A 13,422-nucleotide genomic window follows, 5' to 3' on the forward strand; every position below is an offset into this window, starting at 1 on the left:
ATCCACCGGGCATGGCCAACCTGGTCCTGGGCAAGGCAAAGACTTAAAGTAACGTTCCCTTTAGTCCATCCTGTGCACAGCAACCAAGCAGACTAATAGTGTTTAGCGTTCTCTGCGTGAAGCTTACGGGCAGGGCCTCCGCAGTGCTGAGCAAAGAGCCAGAGGTTTCATTAAACGTTAAGACCAACCCCGATGACCCTATTCAGAGCAGAGCAGTTAAAAGGGCTCTGAAGGCACACTGCCTTGGGTCGAATCCCAGCTCCAGAACTTACTAGCTGTGTGATTTTGTGAAATTTGCTTAACTTCTGTGTGCCTCAGTTTCCTTATCTGTCAAAGGGGGCTACCAAATGACATCTACCTTATGCTGGAAGGATACGAGGAGTTAAAAGGAGCTTTGTGCTTGCTACTTAATCTGATACTCAGAAGGAGCTTTGTAAAAGTTTGTTAAAATAGAGTTTTGTATGTAATGCCATACACAGCTTGGATTTATTCACTCAGCACTGCCGGCTTCACGACAAGACGCCCGAAGAGTCAGTTGCACGGAATGCAACCAACACTGGGGAGCAGGGAACCTTGGGCCTTGTCCGCACTCACCAGGATGATTCTGAAACCTAATGGTAGCAGTGAGACTGCCGTTAAGTCACTGACCCGTAAGACGTTTTTCCGGGGAGTCTGGGCTTCTGTTGTGCGTGCAGCATGTTAGTTGTCCTTTCCACCAATATCCCTTTTCCATCAGTGGGTCCCAGGCCCAGTGAAATCACCCAGCAAAGGACAGCTGTCAACACCATTTGTGGGCTAGGTTAGGCCTAACTCAGTAGACAGGAACACGAAAAACCCTGAACAGGAGAGAGAGAAGAGAGAAAGGGCTTTTCTGTTCCTTCTTGGGCTAAAAAGAAACCCCGAGGCACCACTGGGAGCTACGGGGAGCTCCCAACGCTGCCTCCGGGTTTGGATTTGGCCTGCGGCGGGCTGTGAAGCCTGAGCCACCAGCCCGAGCATATTCCGACTGCATCTTGTGCCCTGGAGTCTCCCCTCCCCGCCCCAGGAGTGTCAACCCGTTTTGGGGGACTCCCAACCACTTCCGTTCTGGTCGGATCTAAGGGTCCTAAAACCCTTCCCCACCCACTCCTGATCTGGGAGCATCAGGGAGCCTGATGGGGTTCCAAGTGGAAACCTGTGGTCCCAGCACTGCCCATGGCACCCTGAAGTTTGACTGCAAGTTGCAGGGCTGAGCAAAGCCTGCCGCCTAATAACGAGAAAGGCTCCGGGCCGCCGGGGCCCAGAGGGGCTCCTCCCCTCGCTCAAAGCAAAGTGCACTGTGCCGTCCATCTCCTCTTTGGCGTCTCCCCAGCCCTTCTCCGAATGAGCTAAATGCCACGCTTCATCGATCGGTCAATAAGTCGTGTTTATTGAGCTGACAGTGTGTGCCCACAGGGTGTGGGAGCTGTAGGGAAAGATGGATGAGAAGGGGGGGAGGGGGAGGAGAAAAACAACCCAGGACAAATGTTAGGGCTTTGTATAAGGGAAAGGACCCTATGCCTTGCTCTCCCACACACAGCCCGGCTCTTCACCTCTCTCCTCGTGCCGGGGGTCTGCTGGCCCTTCTCTCCCAAACGCTCCACCAAGACACGGGCGCCGGCTTGACCCAGAACTAGAAAGCCCTTTTTTATGCAGTGCTGACCTCTAGAGGCTTCCAATTAAAAAGCATCCCAAAGGACCAGCTTCGTTCTACAGCCGGTTTCTCCATCTGTGGTGTTGCCGTATTTTCCTAGAAAATAAGGAGGAGGAAATGTCTCTGCTCCTTTCAACGTTACCTAATAGGAAATGCCTACCTCATTCTTAGGCTGCCTAACTACGGCTGGCCCAGATTTTCATAAATGTCAATGTTTTCTGCTCCAAAAGGGAAAAAGGCAGGTCAGAGATAGAGCGTTTCAGAGTTACTTTTCTACTACGGATCTAAGAGGAAAAGTACAGTGCCAGCTTATCTCAGGACGCGTTTCTGGGGTTTCCAAAGTAACAGATGGCCAGGCCTGCCAAAGGGAAAGAACGTTCGCTCACCCCGATTCAGCAGGGCACCAGGCAAAACGCTGTGCCACACCCCCCTGCATACAGGCATCAAAACCAAACCCCAGCACAGGGTCCAGATACTGGGTGGTGGGTTTAGTTCGGTTTACCTTGTTTGACTCCAACCCATTCATGTCCACAATGAACACTGGAAAAAAAAAAAAAAAAAAAAAAAAGCATCCCGCCGGACCTGACTTTCCTATGGAAGCAAGATTCGTTTCTAAAGGAAATGAGACTGCGAGTTACAGTCCAAAGCAAAATACCCCAAATCTTCCTATTTTGTTGTGGCTCTTTATTCCACAGTATTGATCGCAAAGAGAAGTGTAGGAAGGCAGGAGAAAGTACCCTGAGACATGAGCATCTGGGCTGACGTGCACCCACGATTTTGGCCCCTAGAAGGGATTCTAGGAAGATGGGCTCAAAATCAGAGAAACACAGTTCTGCCAATGTCACCACCCAGTCCTGGTTTCATGAGACACAGTTTCATTATAAACGTTGCTTCCCACCCTCCCTAGCCCCACTGGCCAAGACGAGACACATCCCCACAATGCTAGTGCCTGGAGGGAACTTGGAAATGAGTCCACAGTCTTATTTTTACAGATGAGGAGACAAAGATGGGGGACGGGGAGAGGTGACACGGCCACATCGCTGGTCAGGGGGGAGCCCGGGGAGAACCTTTACCCCCAGCCAATGGATTTCAGAACGATTCGCCACAAAGGGGGAAATGTGGGTCTTTCTAACACCAGTCTCTGCAATTAGATAAAGGAGTCGAGCTACATTTTAACAAGTTTACCTGTGGGGGCACCCGGGTGGCTCCCTCGGTTAAGCATCCAACTTCAGCTCAGATCATGATCTCACGGTTCATGAGTTCAAGCCCCGCATCGGGTGGGCTTTCTGCTCTCAGGGCAGAGCCTGCTTCAGACCCTCTGTCTCCCTCTCTCTCTCTGCCCCTCCCCCGCACTCTCTCTCTTTCTCAAAAAGAATGAACATTTAAAAAAAAAAAAAAAGTTTATCTGTGAAAAGTGATCAAATAACAGTCACAAAGAAATTCCCCCAGAAGAAAGGCTTTGGCTGGGGAAGATCATGCCAGCACCGTGCTGAGGTCAGCATCGTTGACTCGGGGAGCCTGGGGGGTTCAGTCCGTTAAGTGTCTGATTCTTGGTTTCGGCTCAGGTCATGATCTCGCGGTTCCACGAGTTCAAGTCCTACATCGGGCGTCATGAAAGAATCGTTGACTGAGTGAGGCTGGGAATGCCTGCACACAGCCCACTACTCACGTCCAATCTCTGATAACAGCCGTGCCAAACACAAAGAACTGCAAATGAAGTTATTTAAGACACACACACCAACCTCTACGCTGTTGTCTACTGAGGCAATCTCAAATCTCATTTAACAATCTATGGAGACCTATTCATTTGGGGAAAGAAACCTGCTCTTCATCAAAGAATGGGACTTTACCACGAACTTCGGACGGATCCTTTAAATGTCACTGCTTACGAAATGGTCATAACTGGGAAGGGAGTAGTGGGGAAACAGGGTCATTCATCACAGAGTGACCACAGGTTTCCAGCCGGTGCCACAAAGGATTCCTCGCTATGATGGGAGAAAATAGGGTTGTCATACCCGTCGTATACACACCTAAAGTACTAGGTCTGAAGGAAGACTGGGAAAGCACTAAACACCAGCCACGACATCAGCACAGATATATTAATGTCACAAAATTCCACAGCATTTGAATCATGTCAGTGGTTCACGTAACTGCCTTCTCCCTCTCCTCCCCCCCGGCCATCTCCCACCCAGCCCCGACACTGGCAACCACAAGCTAGCTGACGGTCCTCATTCTTTGTCCCTTTGTTTGTGTCACATGAGGTGTCCTCTCAGACCAAACATTGTGGAGGGAGTAAAAAAGAGGCAAACACCACCATAGTTTGGAAGGCTCTTTAATAGCAAGCGTATGGTAATTACATGGGTGGATGAGATCCTCTCTCGCAGGGGAGAGAGGCAGGTGCAGATGCAGACAGGGATCGGTTTAGGATTTACACTGCCGGAGGCATCTAAAACAAAGGGCAACAATTTTTTGGCAACCCATTTCACAGTTTTGTAATGTACAAGAGATTCCGCGGAAAGGAAATATAAAGGCAAAGAAAGCATACACACCTTGCATGAAACCTTTCTGCGTAAGGAAAAAGAAACCCAAAACTGTTCCTTGATTTTGCTTCTCAAGTAGATGACTCAACCCTGCTCTCAGACACCAGTTAAGACTGGCCCACAGATAGCGTCGGATTTTCCCCAGGGTGGACAATTTGCCTTCTCCTCTAAAAAGCCGACAGGGGTGCACGGTACTGCTCTGTGTCTTTATCCATCTGGCTATCAACAGGTACTTAAAGAATGACTCTTCAGCAACAAAAACGAAACAAAAGAAAAAACCAGGGAAAGGCAGTTTTACAAAGAACAGACTATCCGCCTTCTCTGCAGTACCGAAGAATTTGAATCCAGTTCTCAGTAAATTAAATGTTTATGTTCATGTGGCCCGGCGCACGCTCTCAACGGCTTGTGCCCATTCGGCCATACAGCGCTTTACACGAGGCTTCTAACATGTGACGCTCACGGGCCCTCTATTTTTATAATACGCGTTTAAATAAAAATATCGACGACAACATATTATTTAACAATTTGTCCGGGGAACACGAGCTATAGATATTTTGCCATGGACACGACGTTGCCATGGACACCAGAGGCTCCCGGCATTCTGGCAAGTTTTAGATATGCTGTATAGAATCTAAGCAACTTCAGCCTTTCGTGTCATACCTGGTGTCACAAAACCAAGATAACTAATTGGGTCTTTGTGGAAGAGGATGAGCTTTTAATTAAAAACACAAAACAAAACAAAAAACTCTCAGGCTTCTCTGGTCATCTGAAGCAATAGGCAGGGGCACCTCTTTGGGGTTAACACTCATTATAGGGAAGAGGGATCTGTGAGCCCCTTGAGATTTCATTGTGCTCTTTCTACCACCCTCAAGCACCTTGGAGTCAGTGGGCGGGCTCTGCCCTCCAGCCCCTGGCCGCCTCCACACTGAGGGCAAGATCCAGTCTGGTTCACGTTCCGCCTGCCAGGTGATGAGAGCCCTCAGATCTGTTGGCACTTTGGGAAGACAGGCTTCTCTGGCTGACGGCTGGCTTATTGAGGAAAACTCCACCGTATTTGCAGGACGCGCCCGCGGTCTCCTTGGCTGGGGGGGGCGTCTGTAAAGCCACAAAGCCACCCCCCGACACAGGCCTCGCCTCTCAACATTCAGGCCATCCCTTTGAGGAAAGCGGGCTCCTAGCGTGAATGCCATGAAGACAGTTTTCCTATACCTTACGCGATAACTGCCTTCGGGCTTTTTCTTTTCTTTTAAGAATCGGACTCCCTAACTCTCCCATTCTCCCTCTCTCATCTCCTCCTGCCCCAGATTAAGTCCCGCCTGTTCCCATGTGCCTCTCGAACCGTGGGAAATCAGATGTGTTCATACCGGTTTCCCAACCTGTGAATTTTCACGTGCAAGGTAGATTTCTAAAATATGAATTCCGACGATGCTCTGCAAGCACAGCCCCCCTAGGTCCATCCACTTTGTGCTCTTAGGAGACAGACACAACAGTTAGAGATGTAGTTGTGCTGGAGGAAAGGTTTCCGTTTGTAGGTGAAAAATGACAGTAGCTACGAGAGGAGAGAGATTTTTCACTGAAGGACACGAAACCTAGTTCTGGCAACCAGGACACAAGGAGAATTCCTAAATCAAAGACTTTTCATGTTCTAGTCACATAAAAAAAAAAAAAAAAGTCCTACGTGCTGCTATGAGCCTGGGAGACTTGAGGGGACGTCTCCGTGTACTTGAATCCGGGGTGCTGGCAGGCATCGCGTGGGGTCCCACCTCCCTCCCTGGCTCCCTAACTCATTCTCCGGTTCCCCGAAGTGCGCTCAGTAGGACCATCAGGCAGAGACAGGGACCAGTTGCCATACGGAAAATGTCTCTCAAACCCAGGATCAAGGTTTTTTCATGTCGCCAGAGGCCTGACTTCACAGCTGGCCCACAATGACCAACAAGCCACCGATCGCCACCCCCCCACACGTGTGCCACCACCATTCGCACATCTACACGCACTCACACACATTCCCTCTGGCGCTTTTCTTTCTACTGGATGACACGGCAAAAAAGCAAAAGTATTCCTCTTCCACTCTCTTCCAGCTACTCTTCAGGGAACTTATTCCACTTCCGAAGCCACCGTCTATCAGGGCACAAGGAAAAGCTATGCCTTCCAATGACGAAGCCTGCCTATCTGGGACAAGTGTGTTTCTAGATCTTCAGAAGCCTTATTTTACCCTCTTGTCTAAGGGACAGGAAGTCATCAGCCCCTCGGGATCACGCTTGAGGGGGTTTCAACACTCACAGACCAACAGAAACATACTCCAAGGTGGTCCTGTGGCCAGGATCCTCAGGTTAGCATCTTGGCGTGATTCAAAATGTATTTCTTTCTCATTTCCCTAAAGCTTTCCTTGACGGTTGCTCTCCACACACACACACACGTCATAAGGCAGTTATGGGGCGACCGTGGTGGAAGCAGGAAGGGAAAACACCCCTTGTTTCAGGCAAGTTAGGTGATTTGCCCAAGGTCACACGGTCACCGGCAGAGCCAGGATTAGAACCCAGGTCTCTGTCCTAACTCCTGGGCCAGCGCTCCTTCCGCTGCACCACACTGCCTCTTCGTAAGTGTTCTATGTTCGGGAAAGTCAGGAATGTGTCTAACTGTGGAACCTCTTCCGTGACAACCACCGCAGGCGGCCTGCCTCGCTGACCCATCCGGGTGGAGCTCTGCACCAGGCGAGCTCTGACGCCGCACGCGACCCGCACACACAACGCACAGCCAGGTGGGCGTGAGCGTGTGCCCGGGCGCGGGTGTGCACAATCAGAGGAAAGGAAGTTGGAGAGGAAACAGTCCGATGTGTTGATGCCGTCAGTGGTCTGGCCTTGGAAATAAGTAACATACAGCAATGGCATCCTCAACCCTGGGGGCAGAACAAAGACGAGATTTCTCCTCAGCCCAGTGACCGGCTGAGCTGACCTCGGGGCGGGTTTTTATAAACAGAGACATTAACATAATAATACCAGAGCGCATTTGGTCAAAGCCTAACCGCTTTCTCATAAAATACATTTTTCTATTAACGTCCACGTTCGAACATATGGAAACTCAGATTTTGAGCCTCTCCGTGTAAAATTCCAGCGTCCCTCGTCAAGCTTCTTCATTTCAGTGGCAGAAGTCATTCTTACTCTTTCAGCCCGTGGAGTCAACACGGTGTCAACACAGAGGCCACCAAACTTGAGTGGCATCTACAGAACACAATCACCTGCGCTCGGGTACGGGGCCGGTCGGAACACGGGGAGCAAAGCACGGGATACGCTCACCCCGCTGGATGAAACACCAAGGTGTGTCGTGTGAACAGGCGACTCGGAGGGACATCATTCCCCTGGAAGCTAACCTTCGATATGGTTTTTCCAAGCAAGGAAAAACACGCGGGTACCGAAGCACGGATGGAAACCACCGCATTGTTTTACCCGATGACTTAAAACCGCAGCACGCGGTTCTGCCACAAGCAGCCGTGCTCGTCACGGCACCAATCAATTAAACAGAAAATGTTAGCTAAGCAGGTTGACGCTGACATGCCTGGAAGATACACAAGACTCCCATAAGCTCTGTGCTCTCCGCTGCTGCTGCTTTTATTGTTAATCCCAAACTATGACCACCTCGCAGGCATGTGTGTGCATGTTAAAATTCCCACCCCAGATGCTACGTTTAGTTAAGGGTTGTGGAAGAGGCATTCTGCGTCCTAAGTTATCGGCACGAGAGATGCAGAGAGGTCCAAGAAAATGAATTACTTTAAATAACTCCACCTTAGCGTTCCAAAGGATTTCCCTTGGAAACGTATTTGTTGGCTGAATACTGACAGCAGTGTTTCCAATTATTAAGTAGTCGTTTCTGTGAGTTGTCTTAGTAGTTTGATCATTAGAACTTCCCCCCTTTGAACCAAGCTAACCCACGACTGAAAGATTCTCATGTTCCTATCGCTTTAAAAAGTCACGGCAGTTAGGTTCCTCGAAGCACCTGATGACATTTGTTTTTTTTTTAATAAATTATACAGTGGGATCCTTTTCTTGACTATCTTTTTTAAAGAATAAAAGACAAATTAAGAAAGTAAAGAAGGATTCCATCACATTAAAAAAAAAAAAATTTATCCTGGTTTATTTCCCCGTTAAATCTATCTATGGCTTCAAAGTTTAAGTGGCACTTGGATTCTGAATGTTTTCATGATTTAACAAGTTGCCATCTGGTTATAAAGAGAGAACGTAAATGTTTCATTTCATATGTGGGACGGTTTATAAACATTTTAAAGAAATCAATAATTTATGTCACCCCATCTATATTTTCCGCTATTAGATTTTAAAAGTGGCTTTGGAATTAGCATGTTTTGAAATAATTGAACATGCAAGTCATGTTTGCACCTAACCATGAACCAGCTGCAATCTATCCAGGTAACTTAGTGATGGCGGAACACTTAAGCAAAGGCTTCTTTGCCTCTCTTACCCTCTTCATCCAAAGCTAAGTGATTATCCTTTTCTACCCTTGTATTTTCACTTGTGCAGTTTAATGACTAGGTATTAAAACTCATGCCTTATAAGCAAATTCCTTCACTCATGGACACTTAAAAAGTACGTAAAAAGTGCAGACTGCATTTCTTCTCTGCCATGCTTTTCCCCTCAATAATGTCACCTGTGAGGACTCAAAACATAATCCTTAATACATTCCGAGTTCTCTACGTTCGAGTCAGTGAAAGTGAGTTCTTCAACACAAACTCAGGAGAGAACGGTCAGCCACAAAATGGACTCTAACTTCAAAATGGCAAAGGCTACCGAGACAACTCCATAGAAACCCACGGAAACGGAAGTAAACTTCAGGTCACTTCTGAGCAAAGCTCATTCCAGAAATTTTGTGGTCAATAAAAAGGTACTTGGTTTGAATTTGGATGCTGGGAGCCAGACGTCCTGTTTCGAAGTGCTAACGCAAAATGCTAACCCAGGAGCACGCAACCCCACCTCAGGTACCGGGGGTTTACTCTCCTCGGTGGGAGCCCTCGGAAGTTTACTGCTGACTGACCCCCATTTGGGGGTGGTCCGCCTCTGGCTCCTCCTCTTCCACGTCTGCACTGTACTCTTCAAACGCATCATCGTCTGCATCCGGAAGCCCCAGTAACTACAGGAGAGAGAAGAGAACCAGCCGTGAGTACCAAGTGGCCCGCGGGCAGGAAGGTAATCAAAGACGTCTGATCCCAATTCAACAGCACCTGACAGGACTTAGCACAGCACCGATGGATTCCCCACTGGTGTGAACTGTGCCCACGATTATTTTTATAACCGTATTGGGTGGAAATGTCAAAGCTTTAATGGGCTGGTGCCCAAAAGGCTAAGTTTTCTTGGGGAGCCTGGAGATTTCTCTACTTTTAAGTATCAAAGCATGGCACCACACCCCCATGTACAATAATAGAGTGTCTATGCACACACACACACACATCTGGGATGTCAGATGTCAGCAGAAGTACAATGGACAGTGCTGACTGTTCTATCAAGACGACCAAAATCTATCCCCCTCTATTTTCCAGCCTAAAAACATGTGCTGCCAGCATTTGTAACACACAGAAAAACGTGAAAACCACTAAAAGATGTAACAAAATAACAAAATCTATTTAACAAAATATTTAACAAATCACAGTGGATCTGCAAGATGGGATCTCATATACCCACTTAAAAGAGTATTCTGGGTAACTTAATGATACAAGAATATGCTCCTAAATGTAAAAAGACATGATAAAAATTGCATTTTCAGTGCAATACAGATTTTCTTCAAATTTATACACAAATGCCTAGAAAAAAAGACTTTGACAAAATACATCCACATTTCAGAAGTGTTGTTTTTAGACAATGAGGTAATGGGTACGTTTTTATTTCCTTTTTATCTTTTTGTATTTTCCAGAGGCTCTGTAATTATCATCAGGGAAATTCACAATAAATACACAGTAAACGTTTTCTTAAAGCACCGACTGGTCTTCGGTTAGAAGCTTGAGTGCCATTTGCTGGGTCTGATCAGTATGAACGAAAAACTCTGGTGCCGGCAGGAAGCCACGGCCTTGGGTCTTCCTGGGCCCCGACCGTGATCACGGTGTTTCCAATCCCACAGCTTCTCAGTGAGACTTACGGTCACTGCATGTGACTGCCCTGACTTTCTCACGTGGTGGCCCTCTTGGCTGATCACTTTCAGGCAACTTCACTGAATGGCCCTATGAGCCAAACTAACTGCCTTAAGCCACTCGAATAAGTTAGATCATTCTGTTCACTTTGCATGACCCCCCCAGTGCCCTGCAACCCATGCTTCCTTCCCCTGTCTTCCCAGCCTCTCCCCCAAATGCTTAAATGAGTCAAGGACAAAGCAGAATCCCAACCAAAAGGATGCCTTTACCCTGAAGTTCTCCAGCTGCAACCCTTGCCGGTCTCACAGAGCCCTACGAACACACTCAGGACCAGATCATCTGCCAGGCCCTGGGTCATGTTATACATGTGGCCTGGTGAGGCAGGCATGGCCAGCTGCAGCCACACGCTTTCCCCTCAGAGCCCAGAGTGCTGCCGATGTCTCAAAGAGCCACTGTTGGCTTGGAGGGGTGAGGCAGGAGGAGTGCATCCCCGCTAGTCTGGACAGTGTGGAGCGATCTCGCCTACGCCTGGGGGAAGCAAGAAGCCCCTTTCTCCCACTGCTGTCTCCCTCTCACATCTTAGGAGAGTGAGCAAAGGATCATCTTTTCCCCTAAAGAGAGAGGAAAGATGGCCACAATGGACACAGATGACGAGTATTTTGATGTTCAATTTTTATTTGAAGAGATGCTTGGTGACACGGCAAAACGTGAAAGCATCAAATGAGTGGTAAAACAGAAGTATTGTTGCCCCTACGGAGAACCCCAGCATCACCAAAATGCCAACTGCAGATGCGTTAATTCGGCAATAAATGTGACTCCTCACTGCCCCGAAGGGATACCCCCTTAAAAGAGGAGTGGCCAAGGAGTTCTCTCTCACTTAAAGAATCTGACTGGTAGTGGCTGCCTGGAGCCCTGGGTTGAGGATCCCAAGGGGCTCAGTGGGAAAGACGGTGGTCCATTAGCAATGGCGGCCATGGGTAAAGAGGGTGTGGTGGAGGTATGCATCCACACGTTTGCCATCTTGTCCTGAAGACACGTGCCCACCATTATTCTTTCTCACGACACGCGTAGGTAATTCACACGAACCCAAACCATAGGTAGCCCTCAACACCCTTCTTCTCCTCAGCTTAGGGTGGTTTGTAGAAGAGGTCCCAGCGAGCCATGAAACCATTACCACAACTCTTCCCCTCTCTCCTCTTCCTAGCTCCCTATCTTACCTTTACATGAATCCAAAGGACATAGTTTTAGGTCTAGAGCATCAGCCACACGTGAGGCCCTTCCCTTCCGTGGGAAATACGTGCATGCTACATCTAGAACTGCTCACCCCCTGCCCTGAGAGGAGGGAGAAAGAACAGAAGCAGTTCTGTTCTGGGAAGCGGAACTTACTTCCCGACTTCCCAGGCAACTTTAGTGCAGCGTCTGCAGATTCACAAGAGGCTGTGTGAAAAAGGCACTGGACCTGGCATCCAGAAGGTACGGCTCTAGCTGGGGACCTCTGCCACGCCCCTACCTTGGTTGAGCCTCAGCGTCCTTCTCTGGAAAGTGGGAACCGTGACACCTGCTCTGCGTCCAGAGAAACTCTGGAGACTAAACGGGAAAGTGAGTGTGGCCACAGTCAGCAAACCATAGAGCCCCGTGTGAATTATTCAGTGGCTTCTCGTTGTGAGGCACAGCAGTGCAGGTGGCCTGGGTGGCTCAGTCGGCTAAGCATGTGACCCTTGATTTCGGCTCAGGTCACGATCTCATGGTTCGTGAGACGGAGCCCCGCGTGGGGCTCTGCGCTGACAGCGCGGAGCCTGCTTGGGAGTCTCTGTCTCCCTCTTTCTCTCTCCCCCTCCCCTGCTCACACGCACGCAGCACGCATGTGCTTTCTCTAAACAAACACACACACAAACGCACTTTAAAAAAATAATAATAGGGGCGCCTGGGTGGCTCAGTCGGTTAAGCGTCCTACTTCAGCTCAGGTCACGATCTCGCGGTCCATGAGTTCGAGCCCCGTGTCGGGCTCTGGGCTGATGGCTCAGAGCCTGGAGCCTGCTTCCGATTCTGTGTCTCCCTCTCTCTCTGCCCCTCCCCCGTTCATGCTCTGTCTCTCTCTATCTCAAAAATAAATAAACGTTAAAAAAAATTATATAAAAAAAATAATAATAATAAAGCACAGCAGTTCAGTTATTCAAGGGGGAGTGCCGGCTGCATCTGGACGGCCTCCAGCCCCCGCTCCTCCCTTGCCCCTCGGCTGTGCTCCCTTCTGGGTCACCTCACTGGTAATCAGTACTCTAAGAAGTGTAAAGAGAAGGAAGGAAGAAACTCAATTCTGTTAGCCTCTTCGTCTGATTCTCAGACTTACAGTCACAGCCTTCCATCCAACCCACCAATTTGATCACACTTCAGATGTAATAATAATAATAGTCAATACTGGTCATGTTACTATCTTCTAGGCATGGGAGTTAAGCAGCTTTACATATATTAATTCCATTGGTTCCTCGGAATAGCCCCAGGCCCCATGATTATCACCCTATTACACATAAGACCTAGAGAGGTTGAGTCACTCGCACGCACGGAGTTACCCAGTTAGTGTCAGAGCCAGAATTCAAACCCACACCATCAGACTGCAGACTACAACCTGACCACCAGCTACCCAGGAGGTTCCCTTCCAGCTGGCGATGCTGTTCCTTCAGCTGGAGGCCTCAATGTTTTCTACTGAGTAATACACCTTTTAAAACATTCAATGGGCAATGGTAACGTCTACACTTATGAGTATGTACAATTGGGAAACACACAGAGCAGAGGAGAAAAAGCACCAGAACTATAATTTGCCTGGGACTGCAAAGAATACCATACAGACATGCAATAATCTAGCATTCCCACCTCTGCCTCTACTCCTATCTACGGCAGGTACATCTACATTTAACTTCTGGATCCAAATTTTTAACAGTCAGGAAGACATGTCAGAGACAGGAATACAGACAGACTGGTAAGAATCCTGGGCTCCTTGCTTATACTGTATCTGCTTGTTCTACTAAAGAAAAGGAGACAGACCCAGAAATCCTATCTGGTATGTTTCAACTACTTCTGATAGTTAT

At 48.4% G+C, this 13,422-nt stretch overlaps 1 protein-coding gene and 1 long non-coding RNA gene across 2 annotated transcripts in view; both read right to left on the reverse strand.

The window, feature by feature from the left end:
• Positions 1–450: 450 nt before the first annotated feature.
• LOC131509195 (uncharacterized) lies at positions 451–2,113 on the reverse strand. The gene is made up of 2 exons (XR_009260359.1): positions 1,682–2,113; positions 451–836 (listed from the first exon to the last, which is right to left on the reverse strand). It is a non-coding gene; the product is annotated as an uncharacterized LOC131509195 (long non-coding RNA).
• A 1,875-nt stretch (positions 2,114–3,988) lies between these two features.
• MTURN (maturin, neural progenitor differentiation regulator homolog) overlaps positions 3,989–13,422 on the reverse strand; it is a 29,624-nt gene continuing 20,190 nt past the window's right edge. The window contains exon 3 of the mRNA XM_058724712.1: positions 3,989–9,348. Coding sequence (XP_058580695.1) covers positions 9,238–9,348 — 111 coding nt within the window. The 3' untranslated portion in view covers positions 3,989–9,237. The remainder of the gene's footprint in view (positions 9,349–13,422) is intronic.

This window comes from Neofelis nebulosa, chromosome 4 (genome assembly GCF_028018385.1).
Source record: "Neofelis nebulosa isolate mNeoNeb1 chromosome 4, mNeoNeb1.pri, whole genome shotgun sequence".
NCBI lineage: Eukaryota > Metazoa > Chordata > Mammalia > Carnivora > Felidae > Neofelis > Neofelis nebulosa.